Source organism: Leptonychotes weddellii, chromosome 14 (genome assembly GCF_054177405.1).
Source record: "Leptonychotes weddellii isolate Sample4059 chromosome 14, ASM5417740v2, whole genome shotgun sequence".
NCBI lineage: Eukaryota > Metazoa > Chordata > Mammalia > Carnivora > Phocidae > Leptonychotes > Leptonychotes weddellii.
Window position 1 is genome coordinate 42,123,571 of NC_138382.1, and position 20,194 is coordinate 42,143,764.

At 35.0% G+C, this 20,194-nt stretch overlaps 1 protein-coding gene across 1 annotated transcript in view; it reads right to left on the reverse strand.

The window, feature by feature from the left end:
• The window catches only part of CAAP1 (caspase activity and apoptosis inhibitor 1), a 44,961-nt gene that overhangs the window by 16,029 nt on the left and 8,738 nt on the right, over positions 1–20,194 (reverse strand). Inside the window, exon 5 of the mRNA XM_006737026.3 lies at positions 2,422–2,495. Coding sequence (XP_006737089.1) covers positions 2,422–2,495 — 74 coding nt within the window. The remainder of the gene's footprint in view (positions 1–2,421; positions 2,496–20,194) is intronic.

Here is a 20,194-nt window from a genome sequence, read left to right on the forward strand (position 1 = left end):
ATGACATGGGAACTAGACAAAAAAAAGTAAATTGCAATTAACTAATTCACCGTTAATATTTCTCAATATTTGAGTATTTTAGAAGCTGAGAAGCTGAAAAAATTGAAAGTGTAATTTAAATAACATGTCAGTATCATACACTATGAATAGGTCATATAATAAGACTTACTTTATTCAGAAAGAGCAAAGAGAAAATTCAATGTTGCTTTATATTTTGGTCTACTGAACAAAGGGTTACTTTAATTCTAAATAAGCTTCCATGAATTTTCTTAAATGGTCAAGCCATTAAACAAAATGACAATATATTCACGAGGAGCATTCTATTCTGTTTTTATTGAGCTCACTGTGAGCAAGAAGAGCTAGCTATGCAAGAAAAGTTAGAGATAATATTAAATCAGTTTTGCAAGTTTTGCATATTAAAAATAGGCAACATTAGTTTATTCAGAAAAAAAGACACCAATCTTTATTGAGACTACTAGGATTTCCATTTCCTGGTGTACCTCAGCTTCTTGGGGAACTCCAACCAAGTTACTTACTATCTGGTTCAGATTTTAGCTATACTAATATTTAGTAGAAGATGTTCTACATAATTGAATATTTTAGAAAACTTATGTTCATTCCACTATGCAACAAAACATTTTATATTTTAACTATTTTTATAGACATTTTTCTGGAAGATTTTACCTATTTCCCTCTTTTCTTAAAAAAAAAAGTGCAACTTAACCATTTCCTACAGATTTAGTCACAACATGCACATGAACGGTACTGCATGATGGTACTGCTGTGCTGTGATGTTATGTTTACTCACCTCTGCTTGCTGTCCCTTACTGATGACAGTGTGTTTTTGGATGTTTCTGATACCTACGTGAGAACCTCAGAGTGGTCTATATAGGCTCCTGAGCATAAAAGACTTGGGCCTTGTGGTATCTGGCTACTCTGAGTTCTTTTTCTCTCCCTCTTTGCCTCTATGGCTGATTTTTAAATGACTAAAGTTACTATATAAAATCACAGCAAAATAGGTTTTTGACACTGGGAAGCGAGTTCTAAAGAGCTCCAAGTACCTGAACATGAGAGCAGAAAAACCTCTTCCCTTAGAAGGCAGCACTGGCTAATTTGTACAATGAGGTCTCCATTCCTTTCTCCCTAGGAATCAACCATGTCAATTACATGACATTCTTCTCTCCATAGATGATCTAATAGTATACCCTCCACAATGTCTGCTCATTAGATGCAAAGAATAGAAACAAAGACAAAGAATAGCACAGTTGTCCAATTACCCACGGGGTATAAGAGTTATATGAAAATGATGTGTGCTTAGCATTTATTTATATATGACAAATAAATGTAAATGAAACTATGACTCTGACTTTATGTCTTTGGTGGGTGCTCAGAAGTAGTCAGAATATAAAGATGTAATTTTTTTTGTCTATTTAAGAGGCTAACACAAAAGGACTTCTGAAAAACAATGGAATTCTTGAAACCATCAGAAATATTTATAAAACCCCAGAATACATAAATTGGAATTACAAAAAATCTTGATTTTGTTCTCTCTCCCCATACATTGAATGAATCACAAAATTAGTTACCCAATTTTTTTCACTGTCAATTAAGCATTAATAACACAGACCACAAGTAAAAAAAGAAATTCTGCCTAAATAAACTGATGACCTACTTCTCTGTACCAAGTAAGTTATGACTCAAGTTTTAGAGAAACTATTCTAAGCCAATCAAAGATTAGTTGCTTACATAATAAATAAAACAATCATTTTGGCTACAGCAGATTCTCATTGCTCTGAAGTAATTTTATCAGGAGAAAGGAAAAATGTGAGGTGGTCTTTGAGTAACTAATAAAAATTTATTTTACTTTCAATTTTCCCTACAAGAATGAGAAGAAACAAAAAAAAGACATGTGAAAGATCAACCCCATTGATCTACTTGGCCTGAATAAATTACAAATTACCACTTCAGTTCTGCTGGCTGGTAATGTCAAAAACTACTGATTTACAGAAAATAAATAAAGAAGAGAGTAATAACAAAGTCTCTCTGCAGAAAAGACAAAGTCACCCCATAAAGCTTTTTTTGTTTTGTTTTTCCACATATAACCCAAAGCTATCCAGTTAATGTATCTCCAGTATCTGCAGCTGATGACATACAGTAGAGATTACTAAATTAACACTATTCAAGATGACTGCTTTCTGGTGACACTATAACCATGTATCACTAACACAGAACTACTCCAGGGGCTAAAGGAGTCATGAAATAAAGAATATGTTCTTTACTCTTGTAATCTTGGACCAAATAAATTATTCTGTTCCCTTATCTGTAAAATGGGGGCAACCTGGAACACTGAAAATTTACTACTGGTAAAATGTTTATAATCTTCAGGTAACGATATATAAAAATTAACTACTTGATTCATACCTTGTTTTAATTCTAAACCTTCAGGTTGCTTGTTCTCTCTCACAGTTGAAGTAGAATCTACACAGATGTCTTGTCTGAGGAATAAAAATAAATAAAACAATTTTTAAAACTATATTTGATCAAGTAATACTTACTGCTCAGGTTCCCAGAATTAAGTCACATACTTGGGAAGACACACTGAATTCTGAGCCCCCAGGACACCACTTAGTACACTTTGGAAACTCAGAAGCATGTATACAAGTGTCAAAAACAGTAGCTATAAACCACTACCAATTTAAGCAGTATATATCTTTGTAAAAAATCAAGGAGCAAAAATGGAAGGAATATGGAGGTAACTTTTTCTCCTTTCCAATATCCTGCAGGATAGCTGGTGGGAGAAATCATAACTTACAGAGGAATCCAGTAACTTTTCAACTGTTAAATTTAATGAGCACTTTGGCATTCAAATTATTTTATATTCATCTAATTTCATACCCCAAATGCTTTGATGTCTACAGTGTATGCGAAATACATATTTTATATGTAATATACATATGTAATCAAAGTAAATGGATTAAACTATAAGATCATAAAAAAGTTTTGATTCACCATGTTCTCTAACAGAGCCGCAAACTAATGTTGTTTCTTAGAGGGCATTATACCATCTAAATATTAATGTTACAAATACTTTTCAGCAAAAGAAATTAATTAGTTGCAAATATTCACAATGACTACCTTCTTTATAAGTAAGTATACCTTCTGGAGAATTTCTATACACACCCTAAAACTAACATATGAGAAACATTTCAGGAATTTTCCTACTCACAAAATTATTTCTATCCACTTAATAACAAATCCTTCAAATAACCAAAGGATAAAGACTTTTTATCATTTCTTTGAGTTTACTATATTCTTTCCCATCAACATATTGGCACTCATGTGTTTGTTTTGTATTAAAATCTGACTAATGCAAGCACAAACTCAAATAGAGACTACAAAATTATTTGGATCTGGAATTAGGACCTATAAAAAATTAAAATTGAGATATGTTTTATTCTTCTAATATCACCGACTTAGATTTTATTCTTTCACCAGAATGACTGGTAGATCCCAAGAAGATATCAACAAATACTCTTTGGCAATCCAGGGACAGATAAAATGCCAATACAGTATATTAAGAGCTTTGCAAGGAATAAAGTTAAAATGTGCTACCTCAAGCCTTACAGTCAAATTAGATTTTACCTACTGGGAGCATTAATCTATTTCTAAGTATCTTCCTTTAGAGAAAATGTTTGTTTGCTCTTACACATCCTTGAATGGGCACCTAATTCTTCTTCTAAGCACATATACCTAAATGAGTTGAACAAAAACATAATGTAACATCACCATTAAAAGGGCCATGGGCGGGGTACCTGGCTGGCTCAGTCGAAAGAGTGTGTGACTCTTGATCTCAGGGTCATGAGTTCGAGCCCCATGTTGGGTGGAGAGATTACTTAAATAAACTTTGAAAGCAGTGGGGCGGGGGGGGGTAGTCATGGGCATATGTAATACCCTAAAGATACAACATCACCTATGCAATATTATAGCTGAGAATGTATGACCTATATCATGAAGAAATCATCAGTTAAACCCAAAATGGAAAAAAGTAATGTTCTATTAAAAGGGGGTGGGGAGTTAAATGTCAATGTTATAAAAGACCAAGAAGAGGTTGTGAAAATATTCCAGGTTAAAGGAGGCTAAAGAGCCATGACAATTAAATGTGATACTTGACATGACACTGTTGAACTGGAAGGGAAAAAATGTTATAAAGGACATTACTGAGTCCCAAATGACAAACTGAAATACCGATGGTAGATTGGATAAAAGTATCATACCAATGCTAAGTTTACTGAAGTTGACACTGTATTGTGGCTATATAAATAGAGCATCACTATCTTTAAAAAAGAAAGCACAAAATACTATTTAGGAGTCAAGTGTCACATGGTTCAAAATAGACACACATCTATATAAAGAGAGGTAAAGAGAGGGTGTGCAAATGGGATAAAATGTTAATAGTAGGTAAATCCAGGTAAAAGGTATATGGATGTTTCTTGTACTGCTCTTATTCTTATAACATTTTAATAACTGTGAAGTTATTGCCAAGTAAAAATTTTTAATAATGTAATAAAATACATTACTGTATGTATGCATTATTTTATTTTCTCTGTGAAAGCCCCTTGGTTTCCCTTCAAATAAAACTGGACATCCCTATAAAGATTACCTGCTGCCATAAAGAATTTCTTTTAGTGCCCAAAGTGAACTTTTTTAATGTTTTATCTTAAGTTAGGTTTGAACATGCTGTTGAAGAAAGTCACCAAACATAATTTCAGACAGTAGATGCAGTACAAGTACACCACCTTGTGGCTGAAAAATGAAATGCTAGATGCTTTTCCATCAGTAGTATCTAAAGTTGAAAAAATATTCCAGAAAATAGCTTGGAATTTTAAAATCTGTGTGAGCTAATTTTTCTAAGATTGTAGGCTTTGCAACTAAAATTATCACATACATACAGAGCTTTTTAATACAATTTAAAGATTTTCACCAAAGAGCATGAAAGAGAAGATATACACAAAAAGGAAATGTCTTAAAGTGTAAGAAAACTGAGTACATATGATGTCTTTTTATTTCTAGTTTCATAAAAATAAAACGTCTACTTCCAGGTAAGACATACTAGTTGTCAGAGTTAGGAAAACTAAAGTGATTCTAATTTATATTTAAATGACATTTAAATATTTCTATCAAATACTTTAAGAATTTTATAACAACTGTAGGGTCGCCTGGGTGGCTCACTGGGTTAAGCTTCTGACTCTTGATTTCAGCTCAGGTCATGATCTCGGGGTTGTGAGTCCAGCCCTGCTTCAGGCTCCACAGTCAGTGGGGAGTTGGCTTGAGATGCTTGCTCTCTCTCTCTCTCTCCCCCTCTGCCCCCTCCCCTGCTCGTGTGCACACCCTCTCTCTAATAAATAAATCTTTTATAAAAAAGAATTTTATAACAACTGGAGAGAGAGAGAGAGAAGGCAAGAGAAAAAAGTGGGGGAGGGAGGGAACACACTGCTAAATCTGGTCTGGGTTAAGAATCTTGCAATGACTTTTGTATTTCTTTCATTAAGGTGGAAATAAAAGCCCGTTTTTATTTTTCTAATTCCCTTCTCCCATCCACAGTACTCCTCCTTAAAGCAGCTTAATTTATGATCTTGGCTTTGAATTATAAGACAGCCATATACCCATCTCTGGGATTTAAGTCTTCAAGCCAGCATCAGTCTGACTTCCTTTCTTTTAACCCAAACACAATTCCACTCTTGATCTTTTCTTACAACAAAATAAAAAAATAAACTATCGGGACTACATCAAAATAAAAAAGCTTCTGCACAGCGAAGGAAACAACAAAACTAAAAGACAGCGTACGAAATGGAAGAAGATATTTGCAAATGACATATCTGATAGAGGGTCAGTATCCAAAATGTACAAAGAACTTCTAACACTCAATGGATTTTTGTCTGTGTGTTTGTCTGTTTGTTTTCCAGAACTCAATGAATTTGTTGTTTAATTCAGAGTAATACACTAGGGAGATCTGTGGAACTTAAGAACAATTACACATGTGAATTACTAAAAGTTTAAAATATATTTCTAAAGAGAAAAAAAGTCAATTTCTTGTACAAATAAAAAGTACAGAGAAGATACCTCAATGGAAGGATAAAGAAGATGCTAGCATCTTGCCATTTTGGCAAAAGTAACAAAAGGTAGGACTTTTGATTCTCCTCACTCTCCTGGGAATAAAGACGGGCTAAAAGAAGCCAGCCTATCATTCTATGAGCTTTCTACTATTAAAAATAAGAAACAAAGAAACTAGATTAGCCAAAACAACGTTGAAAAAGGATGCACATTATCAGATTACTATAAAGCTACAGTAATCAAGACACTATGATGTTGGAGAAAGGATAAACTTATAGATGGATGGAACAGAAGAGAATCCAGAAATAAACTCACATATACATGATCAACTGAGTTTCAACAAAAGTGCAAAGACAATTCACTGGAACTGAACAAATGGTGCTGGTACACCTGGCATCCATAGGAATATAATTTCCAACCCGCATCTTGCACCATATACACAAACTAACTCAAAATGGTAACAGACCTAAAAAGTGTAAACCTATAAGACCTCTAGAAGAAGATGCAGGAAAAATTCCTTTGTGACCTTATTAATAACCAAAGATTTCACCAAAAGCATGGTCTATAAATAAAAATAACTGATCAACTGGATTTCCCCCAAATAAAAAACATCTGCTTTTCCAAGGAAATGTTGAGAGAATAAAAGACTAGCGAGACTGGGAGAAAACATTTGCAAGCCACATATCTGATAAAGACCTGTATTCAGAGTATATTAAGAACTCTCAAATCACAATAATAAAAAAAACAAAGAACCCTATTTAAAAAACTGGTTCAAAAATTAAGTCACTTGGCCAAGGAAAATGTACAGATGCAAATAAACATAACAACAGACATGGTCAACGTCATTTGTTATTAAGGAAATGCAAATTTGGAACCACCACAATGCCATACCACTACACATATATTAAAATGGCTAAAATCAAAACAACAGACAAATGGAACTCTCATATACAGTATCAGCAAGGATGCAGACATGCCTGTTAGCAACCCCCACTCATAGGTACTTGAGCAAGGACAATGAAAACTTGTGTTCCTATTGAAAACTTGTATGTGAACGTTTATAGTGACATTATTTTAAATCACCATAAACTGTAAACAACTGAAATGTCCCTTTATTAATTTTCTATTGCTGCCATAACAAATTACCACAAACTTAGTAGCTTAAAACAACATAAATGTATCATATTACAGTTCTGTAGGTCTGGTATGGGTCTGGTATGGATCTCACCGGACCAAATCAAAGTGTCCGCAGGCTGCATTCCTTTCTGGAGGCTCTAGGGGAGAATTCATTTCATGTTCATTTGGGCTGCTGGCAGAATTCTGTTCACTGAGGTTGTTGGACCAAAGTCCCTGACTCCTTGCTGGCTGTAAGCTGAGGATCATTCCCAGATTCTAGTCAAGTCTCATGTAAGATCTCTCTGACCTCTTCTGTCTTCCTCTTCAACTTTTAGGAACTCATGGAATTAAAGTGGGATAACCTGGGTAATCCAGGATAATCTTCCCACCTCAAAATCCTTAACCTTAAACAAATCTGCAAAGTCCCTTTTGTCAAATAAAGTAACATACTCTCAGGTTCTGAAGATCAGAGTGTAAACACCTTTGAAGGGTCATTATTTTGCTTACAAGATTACCTCAAGTGGGGAGTGGATAAATAAACTACAGTATGCCCACACAATGGAATACTAACTACTTAGTAATAAAAAGGAAGAATTATTGATATACACAACAATACGAATGAATCTCAAACACATTATCCTAAGTGAAAGAAGCCGACTCAAAAGGCTATATACTGTATTATTCCATCTATATGACACTCTAGAAAAGAAAAGGTATAAGGACAGAAATCAGATCAGTGGTTGTCAGAGATTGGGGATGGGAGGAGTGGACTACAAAGAGCCATGGGGGGAATTTTTAGTGTGATGGAACTATTCTATACTGTGATTGTGGCAGTAGATTAAATAAATCCATTTGTCCAAATTTATAGAACTATATAGCAAAAAAGGTGAACTGTACTGTATTTAAATGATAGCTTAATTTTTAATTGAAACACCACAAAAGTCTTAGAGCAGACTCAAAAAAATTAAATCATATGGTGGTAAGATGTAACCTTCAAACACTAAGAAATGAGGCAAAACAATCTTAATTTTTTTCAAAGGGCTTTTCCAAAGAGCAAATAAATCCACATCTCCACTGTTTCCCTGAGCAACTTCCTTCTGCAAAAGACAGCAAAATGTAACTCTTATCTCCATTTCCTCTCCCCAAATAATATAATGCAAAGAATCACAGGTACCACGCTCATTTTTCTCTGATCCATGATTCTCTAAGAACTCGTGTTTATTGTATAAACTGCTCCCCTGCAACTCTGTTTATGAACAGGCAATTCCTTAAATAGGGGGTTCTATTCTATACAAAATGACTAAAGGAAATCAAAGGGGTTTTTCTCTTTGTTTTATCCCTATAATCCTGCATTTTCAAGAAATTAGCAAGAGATCACTTTGTAGGTACATTTAAAGGTACAAACATATAGGATGTGCAAACATGCTACTTTGTGGAGTCTAAGCATTAGGTCACAATCTTGTCAACGATTAGTAATACTTTCTGTGAAGGTTTTCTGAAAAACCAATCCTTTCATTTCTGATAAACTTACCCTATTATGTAGAATAGTCTACACCTAAGTATTATAGCCTAACAACAATTTATAAAGGACATGAGATCATAAATGGGGTACAGATACCCAATTTATTATTACCCTTTACCAGCCTAAAAGTACAGTCAGTCAGCTCTTTATAATTCATATGTTTAAAGGAACTGAGTTTATAAAGAGTAATGTCAACATAACAAATTGATCTCACTTGTGATAAAAATCCTTTTATGCTTGAAAACATATAATAGTTTTCTCCTAAACTTTTTTGTAATAAATGAAAAAATTAGACCCTTGTAAGCAATGAATTGTTTTTTAAAAAGCAACACAGTAAAGAATATTAAAAAACACAATGAATTATTTCACTTTCTTCAGGCTTTCATAAAAAAAAAATGTGGGGAAAATCCCCAATACTCATTAGCCTAAAGTGGAATTTTAGGAATAGTTATTATTACAGATTCAGAGTAAAAATCCCAAAGCAAATACAGTAATTTTTTTTCGATGCTTACCATATTACAGGTACTATTCTAAGCACTTTATGATCCTTTTCTCACTTAATCATCACCACAGTCTTATAGGATATGTACTGGCATTACCCCTATTCTCCAGATGAGGAAACTGAGGCCCAGGAGGGTTTAAGTAACTTGCCAGGGGCGCCTGGGTGGCTCAGATGGTTAAGGGTCTGCCTTCGGCTCAGGTCATGATCCCAGCGTCCTGGGATCGAGCCCCGCATCGGGCTTCCTGCTCAGCGGGGAGCCTGCTTCTCCCTCTCCCTCTGCCTCTCTCCCTGCTCATGCTCTCTCCCTCTCTCTCTCTCTCTATCTCTGTGTCTCAAATGAATAAATTAAAAAATCTTTAAAAAAAAAAAAACAATAAGTAACTTGCCAAACATCAGAGAGACAGCAAGCTGTGGAGTTATGATGGCAGGCATTAAATTTAAATTAAATTTGAAATGCAGTTTAATTCTAGAACCTTCACTCTTCACATTTATTTGGACTTTCTATTACCTACAGAGATACTTCTCCAATTAGTAATACCTAAAAATTACATGTAGCCAGGCAACCCTCTCTCCCCTCCCTCTTCGAGAGCTTTGTACTGTCGCTCAATAAACTTTGCTTTGCTGCCACCAAACAAAAACAAAAAAAACATGTAGCCATAGCTATATACATATTCATAAGGCCATATATATCTCAAAGCATAAAGTCAGTTTTCATTCAGAATTTGACCTCACAGCCCCAGAGGAAAATTCTTCTTTCTAATTGGGTAAACTAAGATAAGCTATTAAAACATCCAGACAGAAATATTTTAAATGTTGAAAATTTCAATGAAAAGACAGACATAAGCAACAACAACGAAAGACCCATAATCCTCAAAAAAGGGCCCGAAAGGAATGGGAATGAAAAGGGAGGAAGGAAAACATTTCAAACTGTATACCTTTTTGTACTATTTTGTACAAATAGTAGTTTGAATTTTTTTTCCTCACTGAGGCATATTATTTGCACATACGTATTACATCCCTAGAAAAAGAATCCCAGGACTTTCCCCCGTGTGTCTTTGTCTTGCTTCTTCATGGTCCATGATGCCAGCTAAGGTTTTTTCAGCGCAGTAAAACGAAGTTGGTGGGATGGGAGCAGATTATTCTGCCATTTTTCTAGATCTCTGAGTTGTATATCAAATCTGGGGCTGATTGCTCCATACTTGGTTAACCTGTCCATGAGGTTCATTAGAATTTTCCCAGCTTTGTAATCATCAATAATTTCAAATTCGCCAATATAACCATGCTTCATCATCACAGTTAGAAACTGAACAATGACTCTGGAGCGTGGCCTAGTAAGAATTTGGTGTTTGCCTCTCTTTCTGGCACTATGGGGCTTTTTTCGTTTTTTGTTTGTTTGTTTTGACATTGTTAATGCTCTTGAGAGCATGTGCCAAGACATTCATGAGCACCATTATGGCAGCATTGAAAGATGGCAGAAAGAGTACTATTTGTGTTTTTTAAATCATGCCCATGTATTTGGCTATTAACTTTAAAAAAAACAGTTAATGAGCGGTGCCTGGGTGGCTCAGTTGCTTAAGCGTCTGCCTTTGACTCAGATCATGATCCCAGGGTCCTGGGATCGAGCCCCGCATCGGGCTCCCTGCTCAGTGGGGAGCCTGCTTCTCCCTCTTCCGCTCCCCCTGCTTCTGCGCTTGCTCTCTCTCTCTCTGTCAATTTTAGTATATGTGCTGCCAAAGCGAGCACTCTCTCTCTGTCAAATAAATAAATAAAATCTTTAAGAACAAAACCAAAAAACGGTTAGGGGAAGTACAGATTCACACAAGTTTGTAACAGAAAACGAGGGGAATAAAAGGAAATAAACATACAGAAGAAATTTACTGAATAACAGCAGTCTAATCAAGAATTGTAAAAATCATATTCTAAGTGAATTGTTCATAGTTGTAAAGAAGAATATGGCAAAATGAAAATTAAAAGGGGATCTTAGAGCCCTACCTTAAAACTTAGACCAAACTAAATTTCAAACGAATCAAAGATTTAAACATCTAAAAAATCCATAAAGTACTAAAAGAAAATATGAAGAATACTTATTAACTTCAGAATAGAGAAGGCCTTTTCTAAATATAAAATCCAGAAAACATAAAAGACTGCCAAATTAGACTACATAAACATAAAATATTTATGCATGCAAAAAAAAGGTAAAAGTACTTAAAGTATAAAAAAAGAGCAACAAGCAAAAAATAATTGCAACCTGTACCACCAACAATGGACTAAAAAGACCAAAGTTGGGGCGCCTGGGTGGCTCAGTCGCTTAAGTGTCTGCCTCCAGCTCAGGTCATGAGCCCAGGGTCCTGGGATGGAGCCCCATGTGGGGCTCCCTGCTCGGCAGGGAGCCTGCTTCTCTCTCTCCCTGTGCCCCTCCCCTCTTCTTGTTTTCTCTCTCCCTCTCTGTCAAATAAATAAATAAAATCTTAAAAAAAAAAAAGACCAAAGTTCCTCCAACTATATACACAAAGGGTAAATAAATGCCAGAGTTCACAGAAAACTCCACTAACTCCATAATATATATAAAGATGGTTAATTTCACTCATAGAGACTACAAATTAAAATTCCAATGAGATATTATTATCTTTTGGGTGAACAAGGGTCAAAATGTTAGATAACACTATATTAAGTAAAGTGTATGAACACACGTTCTCCACATTTAGAGGTACAAATCAATTTAAACTCTGTAAGTCAATTATGGCAAAATCTTTTAAAATTTCAAATAAGTAAACACCTGACTCTGCCTCAACAATTAACCTGTAGGTATTTATGCTACACATAATCACAGGGGAACAAGATTATATACAGAAATATTTATATCATTTGTGGTAACAAAAGAGTAAACAACTTAAATGTCCATCAACAGACTTAATGTTTTGCTACATCCAATAACGGAATAGCATACAGGTATAGATAGGAAGCCTTATATGTACTAGGTAGAATAAAACCCATTCTTTGTAATCAAGAAAAGACATACTATTATATGGAAAAAAATAAATGGAAAAGGTATGGAATAGTTTGCACAGTATGCTTAATAATGTGTGAAAAGAAAAAAATACACATACACATAAATTTGTAAACTATGTAATATCTCTGGGAGGATATACAAGAAACTGGCTTACTGTGGTTGCCTATAGGAAGGGCGAATGAGGAATAGGAAAAGGATTTATTTTTACTATATACTTTAAAAATTTTTGTACTATGTGCATGCATTTACCATTCAAATAAATAAGCTCTTAAAGAACAGACACTAGATACATGGTTATGTGGGAAAATGTCCTTATTTTCTGGAAATTCAAACAAATATTCAGAATTAAGATACCTATAATTCATTTTATAATACTTTAAAAGATGAAACAAAAATGGAAAAATGAAAATTGCTATAATCAATAAATCTAGCCAACATGTATATGGGAGTGTCGTTACACTATTATTTTAATTTTCTATACCCTTGTCATTTTTCATAATAAAAGTAAAAAAAAAGAAATTCTTTTACCTAACTCAGACAAGTAATGTCGTTTACCTGAAAAAAGTTCTTATTAACATAGGAAAACACCTTTAAAAGTTATATAATTTAAGCATTTTAGGTTAACATAAAACAGAAGTGTTACCTTCCTTCACCAATCTTTGGATCTGATGCCACAGCCTTACCTTTATTAGGAATCCATGGAAAACAGTTCCATTTCATCCTACTCACATAAACCATTTCTACTTTTGGCGTATTTAAAATACAAACATCTGAGTGCAAAAAAAAATTACCCTTCAACGATGTTCCCCAAACTTTTATTGTTATCCCACAGCTAAATGACAACTTTTTAATAATTCCACTCTGAGTTTTTCCAAAGCAATCAACTTAATCAACTACTCTTTTCATATTGATATTTCATCTGTTTATATATTTCACTAAATTATGCAACTACAAAAACTGAACCGGAAACAACATAAATGACTCTTGGTAAGCAAGCACTTCAAATGGTGGTACAAGCTCACATGTGTATTAGAGAACAGTCTTTTTTTTTTTTTTTTTTGATTTTATTTATTTGACAGAGAGAGACACAGCGAGAGAGAGAGAACACAAGCAAGGGGGGTGGGAGAGGGAGAAGCAGGCTTCCCGCGGAGCAGGGAGCCCGATGCGGGGCTCGATCCCAGGACCCTGAGATCATGACCTGAGCCAAAGGCAGACGGTTAATGAATGAGCTACCCAGGTGCCCCCGAGAACAGTCTTTAACAACCGGTTTAGCACACTGTAAACATCAGTGAATTTCTTTTTTTTTTTTTTTAAGATTTTATTTATTTATTTGAGAGAGAGAGAGCAAACGGGGGGAGGGAGAGAGATAAGCAGACTCAGGGTTGAGCGCAGAGCCTGAAATGGGGCTCAATCCCATGACCCCGAGATCATGACCTGAGCCAAATTCAAGAGTCCAACGTTCAACTGACTGAGCCATCCAGGAGTCCCGTGAATTTATTTTTCAAATGAACCAGAAAGGGCAATTAATACAATGAGAATCAGGTAAATGATTAAGAAAAACTTAACTTTTCAAAAATAGTGATAAGGAAATAGCAGAAAAAAAGAAAAATACCTGCTGTCATCTAACCCAGGCTTCGAGCAGCAGGATAAGGCAGTAAACTGACTGACAGAAAAATCACAATAGATACAATTTAAAAATCAAGAAAACTAAGGCAGCTGCTAATCTCTGGCTTTTTATTAAATTAACACAGGATCACTATCACTGCCAAGGTTCAGCAACAGAAGAACGGTCATACAGTGCAGTTCTAGCTGTTGCTCTTAGTAAGACAACTGATCAAGCCAGAGTAATAGTTCAGTATTTTCAAGAATAAACATCTTAATGCAAAGTAGTCATTTACTCACCTACATCTAAGCAATATGCTCTTCTTTTCATTCTATCTCACTAAAGTGCCTAACCCTACTATGAACAGCAGTAAATAGGAAGCTACTCCTATTTGGAAGGGTGAAATAGCTTTGTAGACTACTTAAAAAATATAATTATTACAATGTACTAAAACCTAGTACACTGTAACTAGTAACCACTACACTGTAAATAGTAACTAGTAGTAGATGACACCAACTTCTCTTTTCAACCACTTATATTTAATACCCATGTATTCCATTTTGAACAAAAATATTCACATTTGAAATTCATAAAACAGATGATTAAATGGAGACTTAAAAATAATTCCTGCCAAAGAATTATTCACTTTGCAAAACAATTTCCTGTGAATTTTATTCACTAGTTAAATATTCTAGTGAATAAAAATGGTTCAACTTATATCTGTTATCTAAAATCTCTAAAGTCTACTTAGGAATCTCATTTTTTTAAAAAAAGTTAATCATCTAAAACTGGAATCCAATAATAGCTATTTATTTTTTTAAAGACTTTTTATTTATTTGACAGAGAGAGACACAGAGAGAGAGGGAACACAAGCTCGGGGAGTGGGAGAGGGAGAAGCAGGCTTCCTGCCGAGCGGGGCTCGATCCTAGGACCCTGGGATCATGACCTGAGCCGAAGGCAGATGCCTAACAACTAAGCCACCCAGGCGCCCCAAAACTGGAATCCAATAATAGCTACTTTAGAACATGCCTGGGTGGCTCCGTTGGTTGGGCGACTGCCTTCGGCTCAGGTCATGATCCTGGAGTCCCGGGATCGAGTCCTGCATCGGGCTCCCTGCTTGGCGGGGAGTCTGCTTCTCCCTCTGACCCTCCCCCCGTCTCATGGGCTCTCTCTCTCTCAAATAAATAAATAAAATCTTTAAAAAACAAACAAACAAACAAAAAGAACATGCCTATTATCTGCTAAGAAAGTAGCAATGACCAGGAACAGTATTTCCATAACACTCATATAGAAACTACTCTGCAGTATACCTTATTTTGAGAATCTGGATTTTTAAATTTCTTTATCTTCTAGAACTGTGCTATTATCTCAACAATGTTTATTATCTATAGGGAAACAGTTTCATTTCCATCAAATTCTCCCTCAATATCCCTCACTAAAAGCACATTAATTTAAAATTCATGAAAATATATTAGAGCAATTCTAAAATACTGCGAAGATCTCCCTAACGTATTTGTATTTTTATTTTTCATATATAAAACCTCAATCCTGATTATTTTATTGCACTATTCAAGCTTTAAATATCATTACAAACATATTCTTTAGAGCCTAATCATCTTACATTAAAGGCCAAGCTAATACCTGGTCTCATTTTTAGTGCTCTTTTAGCTATAAAGCTTCTTTTCCAGCCCATTTCTAAATGGAGACAGCACTCTAATTCCAGGCCTCTATATTGACTTATTTACTGAAAATTGTTGTCCTTGTTAAGCCATCATCTGTAACATGTGCAAATCTTGTCACTATACCTAACAGTTTTAAAACACTGCAAAATCATAGATGCTGAGGTTTTTAGACTATCTGTAACATAATATAAATTTGTTCATTTGCTTATCTAAGGTGAACTGAAGTGACAATCCCATCCCTCACGCTTTTGGAAACGAAGACATTTAGAAACTATGGATGTTTTATCTTTATAGTTCCTAAATCTCATTCTTATAAAATTTGTTCTAAGTTAACACTCATTAATTTCAAGTTTTAAAGTAGCACACTGTCAAAAATTTCTTATAACTAATGCTTCTGCTTTGTTATTTTTGGTAGTTAAATAAATTTCTGTTGTCTATAAACTAGTCTGTGGTATTTTGTATGGCAGCCCCAACAGATTATTGACACATTAAGTCTTCACCAAATAGGGAGTTTTACTCTTTCCTTCAAATCTGTGTGACTTGTATTTCTTTTTCATGCTTTGTTAAACCTGTTGGGACTTCTAATACATTGCTAAATAGGAGTGATGAGAGAAGATATTTCTGCTTGGCCCTATCTTAGAAAGAAACCATGCAGGTTTTTACCTTTAAGTATGCCATTAATTCTATGCATTTGCTTTTATTTTATTGTTCTTTTTTCCCCTAACTTCTTGAATATTCAGTTCACTTATTTTAATTATTTGCAGATCAGTAATTATATTTAAGGCTAAAATTTTCTTCTGAGTACTACGTTAGCTGTATCCCATAGAGCTGGTTAATTTTTTATTTATTGTTAGTTTTTAGACAGTTTATAATTCCTCTTCAACCTAAAAGCTGTTGAGCTTTAAAATATGTAGATAGTGAGGTTCCACAGCCTTTTTGTTCATTTTACTTTACTGCTCTAAAATCAGGACAATAGTTCTTTGAGAACTTTATCGACATTTTATGACCAAACTTATTACCAATTTTTGTGGATATTCCACAGGAGGTGAGTTCTGTTTTCAGAATACAGAATATGGTCTATACCAATCAATTCATTTAGGTCTTCCATATCTTTACTTATTTTTCATCCAGTTAATTTATCATGATAGATGAGAGAGATAAAATCAAGTTCCTACTACTCATGCACTTCTTGTTTCACATCATGATTCCCATAGTTTTTGCCTTATAAAAGCTATATAGAGGAAATACATAGATATATGGCACAGGTAAGGCATATATTCCTGTTAGATCATCTTTGTGGATTTCACATTATTGTAAATTGCCTTTAATTGTCTTGCATAAATCTTTTTTTTTTTTTTAAAGATTTTATTTATTTATTTGACAGAGAGAGACACAGCGAGAGAGGGAACACAAGCAGGGGGAGTGGGAGGGAGAGAAGCAGGCTTCCTGCTGAGCAGGGAGCCAGATGCGGGGCTCGATCCCAGGAACCTGGGATCATGACCTGAGCCGAAGGCAGACGCTTAATGACTGAGCCACCCAGGCGCCCGTCTTGCATAAATCTTTTTGCCCTGAATTCAACCTTCACTAATATTAGAATTGTTATACTTTGCTTGTAACTATTTCTTCCAGATCTTTTGTTTGGTTACTGACTTTATTTAAGACAAGTAATACCCAAAATTTCTTTCTTTTATGGTTTCTGGGTTTTTAGTCTTATTTAAGAACTTCACCAACCACCACAATAGATTACACAATTAAAGTACACTGGTTTTTTTCAGATCATGATTTTCTTGTCTTTTAGTAAAATGTTATGGTTTTCTTCAGAAGTTTCCTGTTAAATGTATTTGAAAGCATATCATAGTTTTTACAACTAGTATTAATAGAATTTTTTTTCTTGTTCCTGGTCACTGGGCTGAAGAATGCGAGTAAAGCATTATTTCTGTGTGTCTGTGAGGATGTTTCCTGAAGAGATTAGCATTTAAATTGGTGAGCTGAGTAAAGCATATAGCCCTAGTGGGCAACATCTAATCCCTTGACTGGAATAAAAAAGGCAGAAGGGCAGGGCACCTGGTTGGCTCAGTCAGTTAAGGGACCAATTCTTGGTTTTGGCTCAGATCCTGATCTCAGGGTCCTGGGATCCAGCCCCACATCAGGCGCTGCGCTCAGTGCAGAGCCTGCTTGTCCCTCCCCCTCTGGCTACTCCCTATGCTCTCTCTCTCAAGTAAAAAATCTTTAAAAAAAAAAAAAAAAGGCAGAAGGGCAAATTAACTCTGTCTGCTTGAGTTCAGAAATCCATCTGCGCTGTAACAGGGGCACTCCTGGTTTCTGGGCTTTTGCAGTTAGACTGGGACTTACACCACATTCCCTGCCTTCAGACTAAGTCCGTGCTTTGCCACTGGCTTTCCTGGCTCTCCAGCTTACAGACAACAGACCAGCAGATCATGGGACTTCTTGGCATCCATAAGCACATGAGCCAATTCCTATAATAAATCTCTTTTATATATCTATACATATCCTACTGCTTCTGTCTCTCTGGAAAACCCTAATACATTCCCTTTATAGATGTTTCTGCTGTAAGAGAGAACAGATGCTGATTTCCTTATGCTTATATATTGTTCCATCTTATCAAATTCTAGTCTTTTTTAAAAAACCTAGAAGCTCTCAGCTATTCTAGGTTTATAACCTTATAAACTAAAAAGAGAAATATTTTTATTTCTTCTTTTCCAAAATTGATCGTATAAAAATTAATTCTTCTCCACCACCCATCTTTCTTTTGGTCTAACTACATTTGCTAGAACCTCTAAGAAAATGTTTAAAATTAATGGCCATAACAGGCTTCCTGTCTAGTCCCTCGTTTTAATTCATTAAGTGGGTAGGTAAGTTTGGTCAAATGTCCTCATCGTATCTGAGTAGTTTTCTCCAGTACCTTTTTTACCTATAGCTTATATTAGAAATGACTGCTGAATATTATCAAAGGCCTTCTTAGTACCTACTTATCTGACCATATAATTTTTCTTCTTTAATTTGCTGATACAAATTATGCTAACAGACTATCTAATTAAATTTCCTGTAAATTCCTGGAATAAATTCTACTTGGTCAGTGGTGTAACTATTCACATGATACACTGCTAGATTCTACATGCTAATATGTACTTATAATTTTTACATCTATATTCACAAGTGAGAACACCTATAATCCCCATATGCTTTTTTCTCACTATTTATGAGATTTGGGGTATTAAAGCTATGCAGAAGTCATAAAGTAAATTGAAGACCTTTTCATCTTTTCCTAGGGCCTGGAATAATTTAAATAACACAGGTGTAATGTGTTTGAAAATAACAACAGATGGTATTAATATTTTATTAGATGTAAACACATTACATGCATTGACTCACGCTAAGTAATAATTCAGCTGTGAATCCACCTTGTCTTGGTGTTTTCTTCAATAGATCTCTATTCACCGTTCCAATTTCTTCTATGTTTAATCTCCAAGTTTTCTACTTTTGCAGAAAGTTGACTTGGTTTATTTGTATTTCAAAAAAACCCATCTATTTGCTAGTGTCAAGATTGTTTATACAACGCTGCATGTGGATTCATACCAGTCTATGATTATGTGATTATATCTCCTTTCTTCCTAATCTCAGTTATAATTGTTTTCCATCTCCTTAATCAGATCCAAAAGGAGTTTCTCTATGATCTGAACTTTACAAAGACACGTTGTGGACTTACTCATTTCTATTTCTTTACTTTTTTTTATTTCTTTAGTTTTAATGTTTACATTTGTTGTTTCATTTTTCCAACTTTCTTTTGGTTTCCTTGTTATTTTTTAAATTCCTTTAAAATGTGCACTGAGTTCCTGGACTAGACATTAAACCTATTATTTCTCATATTTAAACCTTCCCTTCAAACTCAGCTCTGTGATGCTAACAATCAAATGAAACACATGAACTCTAATTGAATCCTGGATCAGAATCAGTTTGTTAATTAAAATAAATACACTCTAAATATTTTGTTTTAGTAACTGGGGAAACTTTATATGGCAAATATATTAGAGGACATTATTGAATTACTGTTTATTTTCTTAAAAGTGATAGACTGTCATTTTTAGGAAATGCATACTGAATTGTTTAGGTATGAAATGTTATGACATCTGCATTTTTAAATGATTTATGGGCTGAACTATGTTTCCTCCCTAAAAAAATTCATAGGCTGAAAAGTCCTAACGCCAGTATCTCAGAATATGACTATTCTGGAGATAGGACCTTTAAAGAGGTAATTAAGTTAAAATGAGGCCACTATGGTAGACTCTGGTGTCTGACTGGTATCCTTATCAAAAGAGATTAGAACACAGGGAGAGGGCGCCTGGGTGGCTCAGTTGGTTAAGCGACTGCCTTCGGCTCAGGTCATGATCCTGGAGTCCTGGGATCGAGTCCCGCATCGGGCTCCCTGCTCAGCGGGGAGTCTGCTTCTCCCTCTGACCCTCCCCCCTCTCATGTGCTCTCTCTCTCTCTCATTCTCTCTCTCAAATAAATAAATAAAATCTTAAAAAAAAAAAAAAAGAACACAGGGAGAGACACCAGGGGGCGCATACACATAAGGGCAACCAAATCAAAAGGCAGCAAGCAACAAGGGGCACCTGGGTGGCTCAGT